At 38.7% G+C, this 20,679-nt stretch overlaps 1 protein-coding gene across 8 annotated transcripts in view; it reads left to right on the top strand.

Moving 5' to 3' along the window:
- CHRM2 (cholinergic receptor muscarinic 2) overlaps positions 1-20,679 on the top strand; it is an 88,925-nt gene that overhangs the window by 58,451 nt on the left and 9,795 nt on the right. For 4 of the 8 annotated variants that reach the window (XM_038153813.1, XM_038153809.1, XM_038153814.1 and 1 more), the window contains exon 2: positions 17,344-18,776. In XM_038153813.1, the coding sequence (XP_038009741.1) occupies positions 17,383-18,776 (1,394 nt within the window). In that variant the 5' untranslated portion in view covers positions 17,344-17,382. Of the gene's footprint in view, positions 1-5,330; positions 5,483-16,729; positions 16,792-17,343; positions 19,194-20,679 lie in introns of those variants that run through there. The other 4 variants (XM_038153811.1, XM_038153812.1, XM_038153810.1 and 1 more) reach the window with 3 other exon arrangements.

Here is a 20,679-nt window from a genome sequence, read left to right as displayed (position 1 = left end):
CAAAAAGTCAGGCAAAAAAATGATGGGGGAAGCCTTGTATTTTTGTGAGGCAGTTTATTTGCCATGAGCAGGCCACAGCTGGATCTCTCCAGCCCCAAGAGAACATGGTTGTAGGCAGGTTTAACTTGTAATCCAGCACAAGATGAATGGGCAGCATTAGGGGAATAACAGAACAGCAAAACGCAATAAAAAGCAACTCATGAGAAAGGCTGGCTGGTCAACTTTATTGCCATGCAGTTTGCTCCACTCATTGCAATTATGACATACTTTTTTGACTGTTGTTTTCTCCACATCAGGTTGCACAATGATGTATGGAGGAGAGATGAGTCAAAGATGAGATATTGAAAGACTCCCTAAGAATAAACTGGATAACAAAGAATAAATGGCACAATTCTTTGGCAGCATGGGGGTTCATGCTCCACTCAGCTGCAGCTGAGATGCTTGGGTTAGGGCCTAAGAGAGAGCAGAGAGAGAGAGGGATTTCAGGTGCCCGATTCACAGACCTGAAAAGCCAAATGACTGTGAAAGATCCTCCCCATCCTCATTCACTGAAGAGCTAAAGGTGAGTCTGCTAACTTAGTAACCATTGTTAAACATCAGCTGCTATAGGTAAGAAAATGCTCTCCTTCACTGCTCTGTAGTAATTAATCAGTAAATCTGTAACCACCACTAGAAGCCAGGTATTGAACTGCATGCTGACACATGACAAGGCTCTTGATACTGGCATGACTTTTCTTCCTATCCAGTATATTCTGGATATTCTTTTATTCCTATCCAATATTCTTTGCAGAAAGCCAGTCAGGTTTCTATTGAATATTATAAGATATGCCAGGAAACAAAAAAAAATAATTAAAAAAGTATACCCCTCTGGGAACCCATACTTTGAATTCTTTCAAAGGATTCAAAATAGTTATCGTAATGTACAATTTCTTGCAAGGCATGTGATAACTGTGATTTTCTTTAAAGCTGTGAGCTTCTCCATTTAAAGTATACTTTAAAGTGGTATTTCAATTATCTATGATGCCATGAAAGAATGAAATCATCTAAGTGTCATGAAGAAGATTTTTTCTGGATTCAAGACAGCCTTAGAAAGTTTGCATGAGTGTTTTCAGAAGGAACAGCCAAACGCAGGGAGACTTACTCTGAATCCAAAGGGTAGCCCTCTGACAAGACCTTTCTTCAGCACCTTCTAAGCACCAAAGCCCTTCAGAACTGTCACTTTTATTTCCTGAATGTCTGCAATACTGGAGGTAAAGATTAGCAGGAAAAGAAAATACCCAGCAAAATGTTTTTCAGAAGTTTGTTCCAGGAGGAAAGACACTTTCTCCAAGTAGAAAAAAAAATTAGTATGAAAAAAAATGCCACTTTGAAAGCAGCCCTGCAGAGTCATCAAAACTTAAATAACTTATCTTTGTTAATCTCCTGGGAGCACGGCAAATGACAGAAAAGAGAGAGAGAGAGACAGAGCACAGCTTAGTGGATACAAGTGATGGAAAACACTGTGGTATGCATCAAACAATCTTTAGAGAAGAAAATGTGTTTGGAATATTTTCAGCACTTTCATTTCAAATGGCATCAGAGAACCAGATAGGGAAAAGGATGAATTAATGAGTCAGAATGTATAGATATTCCAGGGAGTTTTTCTGTCACTCGATTCACTGACAGAACTTTTAAAGCAAAAGAGAGGTGGTTTTGATGACACAATCTATCTGCTATCCATGAGGCAATAATATATAACTATTGACAATATTATATTTTTCCAGAGTAGTTTAATATAAAAAGAGCTTGATGACAGTTGGAGGTGGTGGGCTTCTTTTTTTGTTCTTACTATTTTTGGTGAAACTACTGAAAGCCTTTCAGGGCCTTGCCAGATTTTATTACAGCTGGGGCTGTAATAATACTAATAACTTGCTTATTTATGGTTTCACTGAATGTAGGAATGGAATAAGGATTCACTTACCTTCAGCATACAAAGATGAAAGAGAGGGGGAATTAAGAATGAGTCACTTATTATTTAGTAGTCTCATTTGGGCCAGTTCTACCAGGCTTCCACCAACTTCATGGTATCATTTAAAGGCTTTGATCCAGGTTTTAGCTCAGCTCCACTGCATTTAAATGAATCCTCTTATCTTCCCTTTTTCGTTTCTTAGACACTGCTTTCTCCTTTCTCTTTGAGCATTGTTGTAGCTCTCCCTCTGCAAAAGCTCTTTGTGTTTATGAGGAAATGCCTGGCATCAGTGCTGTGCCCCAAAATCCCACCACTTCCCTACCCTCTGTTTCGTGGCTGATGGGAAATAAGGAGCAATTGTTGAGAGCCATTGCCCCTGAAGTGGTAAAACTTAGGAGAATCAGGGCAGAAAGCAATGTGAGTAGAAGGAGGAAACACCCTGTTTATCCCAGTGGTGATTCTTATCCCCAGCCTTGCATGCAGAGCCCAGCTGCCCTAGGGAATCCTGCACCACTTCAGCCACTCTGTGTGGGTTCGGTGACTGAACTGAAAGAACCAATCTCCCATCCAACAGTTCTATAAGAAATTTCCTGTAGTCTCCATTGATTTTCTTTTGAGAGGGAGAGATATATAGAACTTTGCTTTTTGCTTTCCTTTTACACAGAGAGAGCTTTAATTAGTGGCCTTTGTGTTAAACTGTTAAGATGTGGCCGCCTGTGGTATCTTGAGATTATTCACATTTGTAAGTGTTTTTAAATGTTGGGTCTAAGCCACCCAAAGGATTTTACAGCAGGGGGAAATATTCAGTTGCCTGGAAGGTTTTCCATTACCTTAAACCACAGGAGTGACATACAGGTGCTACAGAAAAGCAGTACTTGTACTAAAAGTCTAGTACTAATGTTTCTACTACAGGAGACTTTTTTTTAAGAGGTGGGAGGACAAATGGGGGAGAGTTCATCTTGTTTTGCTGTTATTTATTTGTTCCTTTGTCTTATTCACTTAAAGGGCAAGACATGAGTAAAAATGGAGATGACTTATGTCTATTTTATTTTGTTCACTTGAACAAAAAGTTTGAACACTTGCCCATGGCAGTCATATAATTTCCTTCCTCTCCTCCTGTTTGTACTATGATGACCTGGTCTTTGTCAGGGCTTCCTCCAACTCATCCCATCCCATGACATTCCAGTAGCTCTTCTCCCTGCAGCTTTTCCCAGAGTTTAAATTTCCAATTTATAAAGGAAACCTGTTGGCCACGTCTCCTCCATAGAAGAGGTGAGTGAAAAAGAAGGTATTTTATTCCTCAGTTGTTCTGCTGATTATCACAATCATCATAGGACAGTCATTATGCTCTTTTTATGATGATTCTACTAGTCTCTGCCATTTAAAAAGTCCTTTTATCAGGTAAGGTTCCCTGTTACTTTATGAACTTACAATAGTCATATCCATGGAGATCCATGGGGACATAAACAGGATGGGTGAACTGCAGCAGGTGCTTAAAAGTAGGGGAGCACTGTCCAGCAAATACACCTGGAAAAGCAGCCTGCAAAGCTGAGCTGTGTACCCTACAGCTCCAGAACGTCAGAAGCTCATTAGGTTCCAAACCTGAACCCAATGGTATACTTTGCAGATTTTTTTTTCAAGATATATGTGTCAATAACCCGGCAACAGTCGCAGCCCCAGATAGTTTTGCATGACCGTGTGCTAAGGAGAGAAAAGAGAAATATTTTCCTTCAGAAAAAGGAAATGCTTGGTTGGGCACTCTTAATGTTACAAATGGATACTGAAGACAGAGTTTTCTCCCAAGTGATGAATAGCAAGGGTGATCCCAGGACAGTTTACAGCAGGGAAGAGCAGAATATGATTCTGGATCTAATAAAACAATGAACTAGGACTAGTCACCAGACACCAATCCTGTTTCTTGCCTATTTCATAGAAAAGTCATGAGCCTACCAAAAGCAACAGAAATTTTGCCATTGGCATACACAGGGCTTTTGACCTATTGATTTTTTTCAGAGCAATTTACCATGAGACTTCAGGCTCTGAAATTGGAGTGTGGATGAGTAATGTAGCTTGTACAGTGGAGCCCTGCTCTCAGCAGTCTCTGAAGTCAGGCTTCCAGGGCCAATGCTGATGTGTGGAATTTCACAACTCAATCCAGGAACACTCTCTAATATCCTCCCAGTGATTGCTGTTTTCATGAGCAGCCTGATATTTAATTAATTCTAAACCTGCATAAAAGTAGTGTGTTTGCAGAGCAGATGAAGTGAATCTAGCAGAAGCAAATATTATCTGTGTATTTTTGTCATGAATAGATAGCTCTGTTAGCTGCAGAGGGAGCTCAGATTAATTCTGTGAATCTCAAACCCAAACAATATAGAGGAGATACATAAACACACTGTACATTCAATGGGTGTGCACTTTCTGACAGAAACACTGGTTCTTTTTGATTAGCACGTATAATTTTGATCATATTTGATTTATTTTTCTTTATCTAATATTCAGAGCTCTGCCCAAACCCCTTGTGTGCACAATGACAAGAAAAACAGATAAAGAGGAAAAAATGCAATGCAGATCAAGCATATTGAGAAACATATTAGTAATGAATGAAAAAGATAGGAAATAATAAAACTACAACAGAGCACAAATATGTATTCTGTACATACACACATGGAGAAAGAGAGATTATGCTTTGAAGGCATTATGAGCTTTTGATTTTCTATCTGTTGCAGAACAGACCCATTTTAAGGAAGCAGGAAAAATGATTACTTGAATTGTGATTGCCTCTAACAAACTTCTGTGTTTGCTGGAGTAGTTGCAGTCGCTCTTGGTGATATAACACCTCCTCAAATAAAAATTGGAGGACAAAAGGAAAAAAATATCTAAGGTGAAGCACTAAACTACTTGACATTCCCCATCATTAATAGTACTACCTTTGTCAGTTTGCTTATAAGTCTCAAAACAGCTTCGTGAACTTTCTTTTCAGACAAAAAAAAAATCTTATACGTCTCTTGTCATTTCCTGCATAGAGCCTTGCAAAACCAAAACTTCTGGCACCCTTACCCAAATTTACTACATAAGCTTTATTTTTATCCTGACCCTAAAAAAGACAGGTAGAATGAACCACTTCCTTACCACAGAAGTACAATGTGCATCACAAGATTTAGAAAGAGAAGCTAGGAAATGTATGATTTTTTCCTCTTTTTACTATATTATCTTTATTTTCATCCAGATACCAGAACAAGCTGCATCGCCATTTACTTGCTCTCAAATATTACCCTGTTTCCCAGTATTGAAAGAACAGGAAGTATCACAAGTCATGTGCTGCAGGTCATGACAAATTTTCTAGAATGCCTGAAACACAAATTTCTGTTTGTGTTTGAAGTCCAGGTGTATTTACATGGGAGTTGAAGTCATACTGACCCTGGTTTTCACAAGACAAATTGCATCAGATTCTCACTACCTGATGTAGAGAAATAACCCCCCTTCACCTGTGAAGATTACAAGGCAACAAGAAGAGATTCTTCCAGAGAAAATGTAAGAGTTCAGCTCTCTTAATCTCTCTGGCATACCTGTATTTGAAAATAGCCATGAACTGTGTTCTTATGTTCAATTATAAACAGATTGTGCAGAGGTATAGAGTATGAATTTAGTAAATCACAAGATACATTTTTCTTCTTACCAGATATAATCAAATTATTTGTGAATCATATCTTTTGAATGCTTGATCCTCTTTGCAAAGGTGATGCAATGCAAATGTGCTATCGCTGAAATGCTTTTGGTGGGGTTAAGGAGAAAGTACACTATCCCTTGAATTACAAGGTGTGAGATCTAAAAACCTTACACAATTAGGAAGAGAATAAATGCCTATGTCAGTGGCAGGGTTGGATAGCATTTGTTTAGGAGGACCAGAATCATTATGAGTGGATATAAAATTATGAAAGGTCTCTGTAAAGAAAAATTACATTTTTAAATGCTCATTTGCAAAGTAGTAAAAGTGCAGAAGCAGATAATTAAATTTAAAGGAAATTTTCCAACCCTAACATTAGAAAGATTAAGAGGTTAAACATTAACCCGACTGTAAATCTCTCCACTATGCCTTTCTACAAATAAGAGGGTCTGCCTTTTAATTATTTGGTGTTGTTCAGTGACTCAAATTGCAATGGGATTGCATTGCATATCACAACAGATCAAGAGCAGAGCAACAAACAGATCCAAACTAATTAAAAACTGAAAAAAAAAAAATCTAATCCTACTTCAATATCATTTTACACATACTAAAAAAACCAAAAACCAAACCCAAACAAAAAAAAAACTTTAGAAATTTGATGAAAGACATTCAGGACTTTATATATGTGGAGGACACTGATGTTGTAGATAACATGTTTAAAGCCTTAGAAAGAATTGAATTTAGAACTGAACCTCATTTACACTACGAAATGAGAAAATGTCATGATAGTGATTTGCCTACAGCCTGAAAGGGCACCACAAGCCCTCAGAGATTTTTCTGTTTACTCTGTGGCTGGGTCTGCAGCAGGGAGCAGTAGTGCTTTAGCATGTGCTACTGCTGAAAGGGCTAAAATGAAAAACTGGGGGTCACTGTCTTGGACATCAGTCCAGCTTGACCCAAGGATCCTGCTTAGAGAATGGAAAGTCTGCTCTTTGACAAGCCCACTCTGAGATGAAAGCATCACACAGCTGTTTTCCTTCTCACTGCCAGGGTTTTTTTGTAGTTTTTGTAAAGTAAGAAGGGAAAAATAACCCACTGAGAAGCAGTTATACCAAAACATCTTAAGCCTGTTATATCATGAACAGAAAAAAAAGGGACAAGCAGACAATATTTTTCTCTTTTTTTTCCTTTTTCCCTTTTTTCCCTGCGAACATGTCCTTTCAGCTGTCCCTTTGAAGTCACAGGCTTATAGCATGAGTGACTGAGAGCGAGGAGCTGTGAAATGCGCCTTTGAGCCGCAGATCTCTCCAAGAGTATCACAAGGCGTGTACGAGTGGGGAACACGACATCTGCAAATCAGCATGGTCTCACTGAGGCTTTCTGCAGCCTCTGGCTCCGAGAGCTGCACAGAGACACAAATTTAAGCAGGGGAAAATCACCTCCCATCTTCATCCCACCTTCCCACCTGGGTAATCTCACTTCCACTTTGGGTAATGGCTGTGTTGGTGTGACCAGCTTATGAGGAAATAATTGAGCATACTAAATACACTGGAATTTCTGATTATGAAAGAAGACTATAACTTTTTGAAAAAATCATTTCTATCCCCTTCTTTGAAGGGGTTATGTAGGCCAAGTCCCAGTAAATGGCAGTGGATTTGAGAACTTAAATATCTGAATGACAATTGAGGTGAGATTTCAGAACTTCAAGTCGCTTCAGTGTTTCCACAATACTGATCAAAGTGCAAGGCTTGAAGAAATGTTACCTTATCTCTCTGTGGGCTGTCCTAGGACAATACAGACAGGTACTGAGGCTAGGGTCAGTGAGGAATGCCAACTGAAAAGAGGCATTAAGGGGTGACAATTTGAAGAACCCATGTGAATGCTCCTGCAGAGCTCTTTTTCTTGCCTTCTAATGAGCTTCTTTATTATTCATGCCTCAGTCTTGTTCCTATTTTTGTCTCTCACATTCACCCCATTTATTATTTTCTCTTGCCCCACACATCTTTGTATGTCTTTCTCTAGGTATGTTCTTGTGCTCTTCAAGTAGGTTGGTGCTGTGTGCAGGCACGTTGCAATGCAGCAATCACTGCTGGGTGGTTCTGCTGCTCCTGCATGGCACAGTGGGAGGGATTTAATCTCCAACATGACTCTTCAGGGACACAGGAGATTGATGGAGAAGATTGCTCCCTAGGTATGCTGCTAGATACTATTCCCGTCTAGATTTAATTTTACTTCCCGTAAGTTTGCCTTACCACAAAGTCCCAATTTAAAGAGTTGTTATGTAAAGATGGATTTAGGTTCAGAGAAGTGGACCACTGCAGAAGAACAGGGTAAAGTGAGACCTCAGAAAATGAAATATATTACTCAGTAGTCTTTTTTCCTTAGACATGTGTGCTGTGGAAAGGTGGTCTGAGATGTAGAAGCAGAAACAGGAAACTTGCAGACAGTAACAGATAAGTCTGCCAAAGAAGGGCAGAGAGTAATGCACAGCATAACTGTGGAATTTCAGGACTGTAATAAAAAGAGTTTGAGATCCTCAACACCACAGATGGGAGAGGAACTGACTTCATCAGCAAGTGAAGTCATTGTACCAACAGTTGTGATGAAGCTGACATGGTGCTTCTGCCACAATGTAAAAGAGGTTCCCATGTGGTAAATACAATGACACGGTTTCTGAATTTCAAAATCAACCTCCTTCACTCTTTTAATAATAACTCATATTTCAAATAGAATGGAATGTGCAAGGGACATCAAACACATTCATCACCATCACTTAGTGGAAATTTTGTATCACACAGACTTCATTGCTAAAGTGACAAAGTGAGTTTGTGAAGCTTGCAGATCTGTGCACAGAATAATGGCCTGGTCTTTTCCATCCTGTGCTAGTAAATGCCCCTCAGGTTTTTAATTTTTTTTGGCTTCAAATAATTCAGTTTATCCTTTCTTAAACCCTATGTTTCAAATGTTCCCATTATTTTGTTTTGGTCAATATTCAAGAGTGGTCAAAGTCTGATGCGAACAGACTTTACAACTTCTCTTTAAAAACAAAGCATGCAGAGAGCTTGAGAGTATTTGCTTATGAATTTTAGTCTACCTGGCCCAGTGATGATTAATATAATTTTTACGGAAGGTACCTGGTCAGAGACAAGTCCCTCAGTTTCCTGTTACTAAGTTAAACTTGCTAAACATTACATTATTTTTAACAGAGGCTTCTCTTAAAGGCATGGTGAATTGATGCAAAGCTAAGGTATTTTACCTTGCTAAGGGTAGCTGTAGCATGTTAGGACCAATATCTGGGCCCATGCATCAGAGCCAGATTTAGACACAGATTTGTTAAACATGTAATAGAGTCAAAACAAAATTAGTTTGTAGCTATAGTGTATGTAATTAAAATTGTTAGCAGTCATATGGTGAAACACAGCACAGAGATTTAGGGAACCTACCCTAATGCAGTAGCTATGAAAAACTACTAAATAAATCTCTCCTTTCTTTGGCAAGGATTATGTGATCTCTGAGGTTCTCTGTTCACAAAAGGAGAGATGATTGTGCAGACACGAAGTACATAATCATGGTTGTGATCAACATATTTATAATTAGCTGTAGCAAACACTTTATTTTAGATTTTTAAATGTTTTTATAAGTATTTTGTTAGGTATTGCCTCTCTTTCCATCTTTCACAAACTTTTCTCAGACTGCAGAATGAGTTTGGAAATATAGGTTCTGGTTTGGCAAATTAGATATCATTGCTTTCTGGTAAGGAAACAATTTAATTAAGTCCCTTCAGTATTTCACTGCTTCAAATGCAGTCTACAGTAATACAAGCATAAAAAAATAAGCTGTCCTCTCAGAAACAAGTTTGAACTTCTGTTCAATATATGCTTAAATCCTTGCAAAGAATTTGAGCCATTCCCTTTTATATCTGAGTCACCATTCTTTCCTGTGCTTCTAATCTACATTTTAGGTAAGCTGTTAAGTAAGATGGAAGATGTGTAAAAATCCCCAGAATTTATGGACACAGAAGAACAGACTAGATTTTCAAGCTCTTGAGAATTTCATGTAAGACTGACCATGATGGTGTTTAAAAGAATATTAAAAGCATTTGCTGAGTAAAAAAATAAGGTACTTTCCAAAGGAGATTTGAGGATTATCTGATAGATCTTTATGAGTGAATAAGAAAATCCCATGCAAAAGCCAGGTACTTACACCATTTACAACCTAGGGAAAAGGAAAGTTAAGAGTCTCTTTGGGCTCTCATATATTAATATTCCTGTCAGAAGCCCTACTCTGACTCTGTCTGATGAACAGAGTGAGAGTCTCCATGGGTTTATTCATGATCCCAAAAGGACTTCTTATATCTTGGCAGGATTTGCAGATATTCCCAGAAATATCACAGAATCTTTTTTGGACTCACTGGCAGGTTGAGCGGGTTAATCCATGGTTCCTTGAGAGACCCTCCCTGTACTGTACTGCAGTTCTCTGGGGTTTTTTCATACCAATATTCCTACAGGCTCTTGAAAAAAAAGAAAAAAAAAAAAGCAGGAAAGAGTGGAAAGACTGAATTTTGGGTTTTGATTCTTTTTTTTCTTCCTAGGTGGGTTGTCTGGTTATTGGTTTGGTTTGGGGGGGATTTTTTAGATCTTCTTGTATGTTAAGTTGGTTTCAGTCGGCCTTCTGATCTCTCTCCTTTTTCACCAGCTTCACCACTTGTCAGTCAGGGACTTGGAGTAGCTCTCATAAGGCTTTTGTATTTAACAGCACAGGTGGGATGGGTGATCTGAGGATAATGAATTACTGTGCCTCCCATTTGTGCTGGGCTGCAGAGGGACTATTTAACTCTCACCACACTTTTCCTTCAGAAGATATATCCTTGAACCTCATGATCTTCAGTTCAATCTGAACAGAAACTTAAATAACTTCTGCTGACACAACCTTTCTCATGACTGAGGGTAGGTATAGTTTTAGTCTGAGTTCTAGCATGACTATGTTAACTAAAATGTTTGAAGATGATAGTTATAGTCAGATAAAACTTGTTTGGTTGATGGGTGTGAGGAGCTTCAGTCAACTTCCAGCAGCAGTGGTGCAGCACAAGGCAGAAAGGAGAAGTCACTTACTGAAATCTGTCACTTTGAGGTCCCTTTTCCATCTCTCCTATCACCTCTGCCAGCAGAAATCAGTATAGGTGCACTGATGAAATGTGTGTGGTATGAGCTAGTCCCCAGATTTTACCTTTTGATGACATCATCCACTCTTCCAACCCATTTATGCTGTTCTGTGAAACAACTTTTTTTGAGTTGGGTCATGCCCAAATCGATGACTAAACAATGGTGGTTGCAGTGAATAAATTCAGGCCTTAGCTTATGTTTCTGTGCACTGGCTGCCCCAGTCTAACTAGATCAGAGAATATTCTGATTTGGAAGGACCCACAATGATCACCAAGTCCAGCTCTTAAGTGAATGGTCCATCCAGGGATCAAAACTACAACTGTGGTTTAATTAGAACCATGCTCTGAGTAATAGAGCTTATCCCAGGTCATATACTTCTTCATCCAGACTGCTTGCTCCAGGAATATTTAACTGTAATGGCTTCAGGTTTTTATCAAATTCTATCTCTGCTCATTAATTATAACAAAATTTAAACTGCAATAAAAGATGGGACTCCTCTGCCTGAGAGTTCAAAAAGTTTTAAAAATATTTTTAAGCCATTCTACTGCTGGATATGACTGGTTTATGTGGCAGCTGCTTATCTGTGCCTCTAGATGGAGATCCTATCCATTTAACTCAGCCCTCTAGAGAAAGCTGTGGGATGTTTCCATTTTGCCTTTCATACTGCAAAGAATATTTTTTTCTTTTTTCTCTGATTTCTGGATTATAAATTTATTTTGATTTTAGCAAATAGACATATTTCACAGCTTACCTGGAAAAAAAAAAAAAACAACAAAACATAAAAATGCTCTTCTCTTCTAGCTTTGAACAGCAAGAGCATCCCTAACTATTTACTTTGCCTGAAATGTAATGCTGAAACCTTCTGCTTTACAATTGCCATTCTGAAAATTCCCTCTACTGTGTAAGCACCTCTAACGAGCTGAGGTGCACAGGATTGCAGGGGGGGCTCAGAAGGAATGACATGGACCATTGTACTCAGTCACTTTTATCATATGAATAAATCTCATGGTTCCACAAGAACAGAGAGGAAAACCTTCCATAACTTCACAAGGTAATTGTGATAATTATTTTCTCACTAGTTTTGGACCAAGGGTTTTTTTTATAATCCCAGCAAGAATAAGGAGGCATATACTCACATTATCACATTATTATTAGAGAAAGTATCTTCTCTAGTCCAGGAGGAAAAAATCCCTTTTTGTGGATCAAAACCAGTTAGATAGAGCCATGTGTATTAAGCATGTTTTTCAGGTTTGTCCAGTGCAGTAGGATGCAAAGTTTAGCTTGTAAAGGTATCAGCTGCACAAAGACAGAATGCAAATTCTCTCTCGATTACTCAGGTCCCAAAAAACAAAAACATATCTGCAGCCAAACCTATACTGACAGAAAGGTAATATTTCATGTGCCTTAGTACCAGTGGGTGACTATCACAACAGTGGTAATAGTAATAACAGTACCAATGTATTAGAAAAGCTTTGTTATCTGATCTTTGAAGGAAAACTACTTTTTTATTTTTATTTATTTCCCGAAACTAGAGAGATTATTGTTTGTTTGGGTTTTCTTTTTTCGCTACGCTGTCTACATTTCTACTTGTGTCATGTTTAATATCAACAAGTTGGGCTAATGACACTATATTTACCTCTGAATGGTTTTTCTATATTCCCTTCTATACAGTTTAGACTGCAAGAGCAGCAGTGTGCAAGTTGTGGTTAACAGCTTTACAAACCCTCAGACCCTAACGTGCCCTGAGGCAGCAGTTTTGGTGCCAGCATTGACACCTATTCATGTACAGTCCCCTGCTGCTTTTGGGGGAATATTTTCAATTTTGTCTTGTTTCAATTATTGTTTGTGGCACACTCTTGGTTTGGGGTTTTTTTAATATTTTCTGACTCTGCTCTACTTGTTGTTTCAAGATCTGTGCAGAAATTTTTAATTTTGCCCTTTGGTATCCTTCACAATTAAATGGGGAAAAATAGATCCAAGCAGGCTCACATAATGTCTTTTTTGTAGGACATTTGTTGATTGAGATAAACAAAAGTGCATGAAAATGAAAAAAAAAAAAACCAAAAAACAAGAAACCAGACCACATCAAGACAGTAACAGTTAGCAAAGATATTTCTAGTTTAAAAATGATTGCAGAAGATAATCCATGTGGTGAAGACTTTAGTCTTCAAGTGTTTAGGTATTTTCTGAAATGCATTTTTACCAAAATCTAGATTATATATATATTCTCTCTTAAAGTCTGCAATAAATTCAGGCTAACAGACCTAGAATATTTATCAAAGATTAAGGGATTTTGTTTCGCTCTTTTTGTTTTCATACTATGAGTTTAAAATGGTACCAGGAAGAAATTTAGAATCAAAATCAATTCAGCTCAGGACAATAATCACTTCAGGAAAAAAACATTCCATTATTACTACAGCAAACATCAAATCTATTTTAGATAGGTTTGAGCTGAAGAGGAACTAGATCAAAAAAAGAAAGTTAAAGAAGTATATTTCCTTCTGCTTGAGACTTAGATGCTTAGATGTGCCCTCAGAATGGCAATGCACATACATTCTTAGGTAATCCTGTTTAAATCACAAATATAACTTTCAGGTGCTGATCATTTGCTGCCTCTTTCATGTCTTGACCTTTATATAGTTTCAGAGAATTCAAAGAAGACATAAAATCCTTGAAATTTAAATCCATTAAATTTAACTTGTCAAAATGCACAATACTGAAGCAGAGTTTGTCTAACAAACTCTGACAGGCGTGATGTATCAGCCATTTTTTTTCAATATACCAAACATTTCTGTAGTCTGTTTTGTGGCAGATGTTGGAGATCTATTTTAAATTTAAAATTACAGTGTTTGCTACAAAATTTGCCTGCACCAAATGGAGTGCTCCTGTCAGGGTAAGTGGAAAGCACAACTCAGCAGGATGCAATGCTTAAGTATGCCCCAGCTCTGCCCTAAACTGTTGCCCAGTCAATAGAAGGGAATGATTTTCAGTACTGTGAGTTCTTTAGAGGGAGGAACTACTGCACTGGGAATGTTTCCCAGGTACATCTCAAATATCAAACAATGAATTATTTTATATGTGGATTTCTTGGCTTTGGACATTTTCTGTGCAGTGATTATGGTGTTTCCACTCCAAAAAGTCATATATATTTTGAAATATATTTCAGAAAATTATCTTGGTTGCTTTTAAGGTCACAAGAGACATTCCTTGCCTTTTCTGGGTATTCCCTGTTTAGCAAGAATGCACTTAGTATAGAAGGATAAATTATGGTAGCCCATGGGAGTCAGTGCCATATTGTGCAACTCACACAAACACCCATGGGCTTGCAGAGGAGAGCTCTGTTTGTTCAAGAATAAGATCTGGTATTTCTCACACAGGAGGTCATATTACCTTAAAATGCCTCTGCCCCGTAGGTCTGCCTGATGAATAACATCTGCTCCCATAACAACTGCCTCTCCAGCAGGAGAGATGGGCTTTGTGGCAAGACAAAAACAGAAGCAGTGCACAGACAGTCCTACAGCGAGGCAGCAAGCAGCCACGATGAGAAACAGAACCCTCTCTGTGCACCTGATGCCAACCCCACTGGAGCCAGCAGGAAGGAGCCCAGAGGATTGCAGGGGCTCTTGGGTTGGGAAGCGTGCACACCCCTGCCTCTGTGTGGGTCATTTTAGTACTCTGAGCAGTGACCATGTACGTCAGTAGAAATCAGATTGGTCTCTCCAGCCCTACACCCTCTCATCAACACACACAGCAAAATATGCCGCGCTTTGCCTTCACACTAATGCAGGCAAAGGGGAGTTTTTGCTGGAGCTGGCCACAGCAGATGTTTCCCTGTACCTCAAAAATCTGTAACTGCCCTTGTAATTTGCAGCCCAGAGCTACCAGCCTTCTTAAGGGCTGGAAAGTTTTGTGCTAAAAGAGGGAAAGAGACTCCTTTGCTTTGCTTCCATTCGTATTAACACAATGAAATCCTATTCCTAGCAAGTAATATAAGCTTTTAGCTTTCATCCATCTCCTTGCATCCCATAGAACCCCATAAAATCAGGGGAATTGTTACTGAATTGCCAATATTTCCAGTGAAAGTGGGTAAAAATTTCACGTGAAAAGACTCAGGAATAAAGTCAAATGGTAATTTGATTTCACAAGTTTCAAGTTTTTAAAATTAATTTTGTTCTTCAGTGGAATGAAAGCAGAACTTCTGAACAGTTTTCCAAAAATATATTATAGAGTAACGCTTGTTTCCTTATAACAAAGCATATTTTTTTTGTCTCTAATCCACTCTCACTCATTTCCATTTTGCTCCCCCACTCACTTTCTGTCACCAGAGGTAGCTGCAGAGCACTAGATCATGAACCTTCTTCAGCTGATTTTTTTTTTTAATCAATACATCTCTATGCATGATTTTGCCTCTTCATTAAAAATGCATTCTGCAAAGAATTTTCATAAACAACTCTGCTTGGGAGAAATTCTTAGCTTGTCCAAAAAATTGATGCCTCCTTATATATCTAACTGGATAACCAGCGGCTCAGCTGTGACGCTTTGGGAGAAAAATAGACTGGGAATTGCTGAAATGTCAGTCCTATATATTAAGGTGTCCCATCGATGTTTTTGCACAGAGTAGAAATTCTGCTACATTCCACTCAGACTATTCTTACTGTACAAAGCACACACTTAACTAAAGCATTTCTCTTCCTCATTTTGTTATCCTGAACCCGATCTCAAGGACTTGTGTTGTACCTGTAAATAGATAGCAAGAAATAAATGTCTGTCGAGCCTTATGTTCCTCTATTTATTCATGTATTCACTTCAACATAGAATTGGCAAAAAACTTTTAGCTGTTTTTGACAGAAAAAGCAAATGCATGAGCCCCACCCTCTGCCAGCTGTATTTCTCTAAGCATAAATTTCAAGAATACGAAGATTCCTCAGACAAAAAACCTTTTACCCTGGTTTAGCATTTTGACTTGTCCACAGAGACAGGCTTGCTTATTTTTCCCAGAGTTCAGAAGGGGTTTGCCACTGTGCTGACATTTTGCATCATCATATTTCTTTTGCATCTGGAAAAAAAACAAAAAGCACAGTTCTGAAATGACAGTAAAAATGCATTGTTCCTTTGAAGTGACGTGGACTGCATGTGTCTGTGCATCAGCAGGTTAGTCAGAGGGACCAGAGGAGAATTTTCTAATCCCTGGTATACAGAGGAGCCCTACAGAGATAATTTTTTTGTCTTCCTTTGATAGCACCACCATGTTTAGAGACTCCTTCTTAAAGAAGTGATGCCTTATGCATGGGAGGGAAAACAGCAGAATATTGTAATTAGAAAAAAACTCTAACTTTCCTGTCACATCTGGCCTTCATGCTTCAATAATCCCTTGAGCACAGCTCATAAATAATGAGCACTCAGATGCTGTACAATTCTAGTGCATTCTATTGACTTTCAGGGGATGCACAAAAGGATAGAATATATCCTGAAGGCAAAAGCATGCACTGTTTTCTTAGTCTGCTATCAAATGGGTATCACTAGCAATTTAATTACTATTTATTGAGCACTGCCAGTAGGGTATAAGGGGCATAAAAAGAATTGCTATGTGTAAACAGAACTGATTTTTATCTGTTTCTTTATTTAGCATTACCCTGTTATCTATTTCAGAGCTTTTGTTTTAGCTTTATGTGATGCAGATTAAAAATATTGTGATTTGAAACATAATGGGAAAAGTGCAATCAAGCAAGCATCAAAAGATAATACCATGTTTAAAAAAACCCCAACAAACAACAATGCCTTATCCAGGTACAAATACTCAAAAGTAAGTAAAAAATAACTTTAATCTTACTGAAATTAAAAAAAAAGAAATAAAATATGTATGCATCTAACTAGATAGGTAAATGATCAACTGAGGTGAGTTTACGAACTCTGTTAACTTCAACAGACCCAACCTCTTTTGTTTATTGACAGGCTAATTAGCTTGATGAAGTGCCAAAATCTTCGTATGTGTTGCCTAAAAAAAGAACTGCAGGGTAAAAAAACTGGGGGGAGATATGATAAAAATGCATTCCATAAACTTCATAGAAGCATGCCTGGTGGAAAATGAAAGACAGAAACAGAGATCTCCTTCCCATGATCTGCCTCTCAGTAGATCACAGCTTCACTTTGGATTAGAAGAATGTTACACCATCCAGTCCAGACTTTTTATTTGGAATAGGGTTTGAAATGAGCAAAGTGAACTATTTTGTTAGCAAGAAAGAAAATAATATGCAGGTTGAGTTCCAAAATATTCAAGTCAATATTAGTTTTAAAAAATAACAAAGAGAAAAATGCATCTGAGAAGTTTAAAATGCAGTTTTCGGTCCAAATGTGTGCCTTTCTCACATATTTAGAGCTAGCCTATTGTTCTGTTATTCCTAAACTGTACACTGTAAGGTGTTTCCCTTAGCCAAAGCTGACTCATTTTTCCTGAATACATTTTCTAGCTTTAAACTTTTGCCAAGTTGGTATTTTTGAGATCCATTCCTTAAAGGCAAAGGGACTAACTTCCTGATGGTATCTGTTTTCTTTTCTTTCTTCTGCAGACTTAAGTTGTAACTGGGTATCTTGTTATCAGAAGCGAAATGAATAACTCAACGTACATAAACTCTTCCTCTGAAAATGTGATGGCCTTGGAGAGCCGCTATAAAACTGTCGAGGTCGTGTTCATCGTCCTGGTGGCAGGGTCTCTCAGCCTAGTCACCATAATTGGGAACATCCTGGTCATGGTGTCAATCAAAGTCAACAGGCACCTCCAGACTGTCAACAATTATTTCCTGTTCAGCCTAGCCTGCGCTGACTTGATCATCGGCATCTTTTCCATGAACCTGTACACCCTCTACACTGTGATAGGCTACTGGCCCTTGGGGCCCGTGGTGTGTGACCTCTGGCTGGCTCTCGACTACGTGGTCAGCAATGCCTCTGTAATGAACCTGCTCATTATCAGCTTTGACAGGTACTTTTGTGTCACCAAGCCCCTGACATATCCTGTGAAGCGGACCACGAAGATGGCCGGCATGATGATCGCAGCCGCCTGGGTGCTGTCCTTCATCCTCTGGGCCCCTGCAATTCTCTTCTGGCAATTCATTGTGGGAGGAAGGACTGTCCCAGATGGGGACTGCTACATCCAGTTTTTTTCCAACCCTGCTGTCACTTTTGGCACTGCCATTGCAGCCTTCTATTTGCCTGTTATCATCATGACTGTCCTTTACTGGCAAATCTCTCGAGCCAGTAAGAGTCGGATAAAGAAAGGAAAAAAGGAAGCTGCCCAAAACCAAGAAACAGTTTCCCCCAGCCTTGTCCAAGGCAAAATAGTGAAACCAAACAATAACAATATCCCGACCAGCGGGGATGGATTGGAGCACAGCAAAATTCAGAATGGAAAAACCAGTGAAGAGACTGTGACCAATAACTGTGTTCAAGGGGAGAAGGAGAGCTCCAACGACTCCACTTCCATCAGTGTGGTCGCTTCCAACTTGAAAGAGGATGAAGCTACCAAAGATGCCAGACAGGCTTCTGCCTCCGAAGACCATGTTAAAGCAGAGAACTCCAAGCTGACATGCATCAGGATAGTCACCAAGTCCCAAAAGGGGGACTGCTGTGCCCCTACCAACACTACTGTGGAGATTGTAGGCACAAACGGGGAGGAGAAGCAGAACAGTGTAGCCCGGAAAATCGTCAAGATGACAAAGCAGCCAGCCAAAAAGAAACCACCCCCTTCTAGAGAGAAAAAGGTGACAAGGACGATTTTGGCCATCCTCCTGGCCTTCATCATCACTTGGACCCCATACAATGTGATGGTGCTCATCAACAGCTTCTGCACATCCTGCATCCCCGCCACCGTATGGACCCTGGGTTACTGGCTCTGTTACATCAACAGCACCGTCAACCCCGCCTGCTACGCGCTCTGCAACGCCACCTTCAAGAAGACCTTTAAGGACCTTCTTATGTGTCATTACAAGAATATAGGAGCTACAAGGTAAAAATAATTATGAAAATAATTATGGAAAGGGTGGAGAAGTACCAAATTAAATTAAAAAAACCCTTGATGCTACAGCACTTTATGTTCTTCTATGGAATGTGCAATCCAGAATATTAGTGGAAATACTGATAAGGGGCATCAGCTGTACCCCTGAGGACTACACTTAAAAACATTTTTTTAACAAATGAAAATAAATCTTTAGGACACGGGGATGTTTGAGAAATTATTCAAGTATGTGGACTGGAGGCACAGTTCCTTACTTTCTGAAAGTACTCTGCAGAAGGGCTTTAAAGTCTATGATTTTTGGGTCATTCTGTGTAAAGTACTTGTTCTTTCATTCTCTTTTTCTTGTTTTTTTTTTTCCTGTATGTGTTTATTATGTCTTCATCTAGGTAAAAAAAAAAAAAAAAAAAAGCCAAAACAAAACAAAAAAACCAAACACAAACTAAATTTTAATAATAACTGTGTGGAAGAGGCATAGGAGTTTGGAAAACCATTGCACAATCCGAATCAATCATGGCAGAAATTTTCTAAAGCTCAAAGTTGTCTAAAGTTATTTTTCCACTGTCATGTAAGAAACTTAATCATGATGAAAGTTTTTTATGTTGTTTATGACACCCCCATTTCCAAAACCACATCAGTTCTGAAAGTGTTCTTATGCACATCGTGTAACCACTGTATATTGTTCCAAGTCTGCTGCTGCCCCATCCCAGGGGCTTTTGTTCTGTGACTACTTCATCATGTCAAGATCAAAGTGAAAAGACGTGGTCTCGTCCAGATTGCAACATGCCAAGACTTCTTCAGCATCCATGTAAACCAAAGTTTTTGAGACTATTTTGTTCACTTTATTCGTCACATAACATCAACCTGTGGATTTGTCTTTTACCTTCATCAGCCTTTTCTTCCTTTCTGTACCTTACTTGTCCAGGGCAAGACTGAATATCAAAAGAAGCTGTAAATTTAAAGGTCTCATCCTGTCAGCCACCATGGTGGCCAAACAAAGGGTCTCAGCTGAAGAATATAAACAAGATTATTACTAGAAAAATGAAAAGCTACATCCATTTAAAGTTGGATGTACAGATGAAGAGGTATGTTGAGGCTTCACAGAATGAATAGTTAATATTAGATGACCATGCTCTTGACCCCTCAAAAGATAATTCTATGATTAATTTATTGAGATAAAGAATAAGATAGACCGACATACCTATCTGGATCAAGCTCTGCTAAGCCCTTAGTGTGAAAATGGGGTCCTTTCTTGATGAATCCTGCACAAGATATTCGTTTTCTGGAAAATATATTGATCACGTTGCCTTGTACTACCTGAGAGCCATATTTTGACTGTAAGTCAAGGGGTAACACTAATAAAAATGCAGACAGGAAAACTGTGATTACAGAAAAACAGGTATTAAAATAGCCTTGATGGGAGTCTGGCAAGGGTTAAGTTCAAATATTTTTTGCTACTCTACACTAAGTCAAATTTAGATCATTTCTGCCTGACAAAGAATTTAGTATTCCAATATTTGATATTTACTGTAGCAAAACTAACCTTTTATGGACAGGTCAGATGGTATCAGATTACTTAGAACAAGAATTGTCTGTGAGTTATGCATATTTTATTCACCTCCTTCTTCGTACCTCTAACTTCCAGGCCCTAACAAAGGTACATTTATATGTTTTCTTACCCAAAAAAAGCATAGACAGTGTCCTGAGGATCTCTTGTGGTGTGAAAGATACCCACCAAACAGGACACCAATTCATCCAGTTATTTCATTGTACAACTCTAGAGTATCCCAAAATGCACCTCAAAATAGCAGTCTCTGAGATTACAGGCAAATTAATCTTGCAGAATTAAGTTTAACATTTGACAAGCTTAATGGAACACGGTGTCAAAGCACTCTGG

The sequence above is a fragment of the Motacilla alba genome, chromosome 1A (assembly GCF_015832195.1).
Source record: "Motacilla alba alba isolate MOTALB_02 chromosome 1A, Motacilla_alba_V1.0_pri, whole genome shotgun sequence".
NCBI classification, from domain to species: domain Eukaryota; kingdom Metazoa; phylum Chordata; class Aves; order Passeriformes; family Motacillidae; genus Motacilla; species Motacilla alba.
This window is presented reverse-complemented; position numbering and strand designations above follow the sequence as displayed.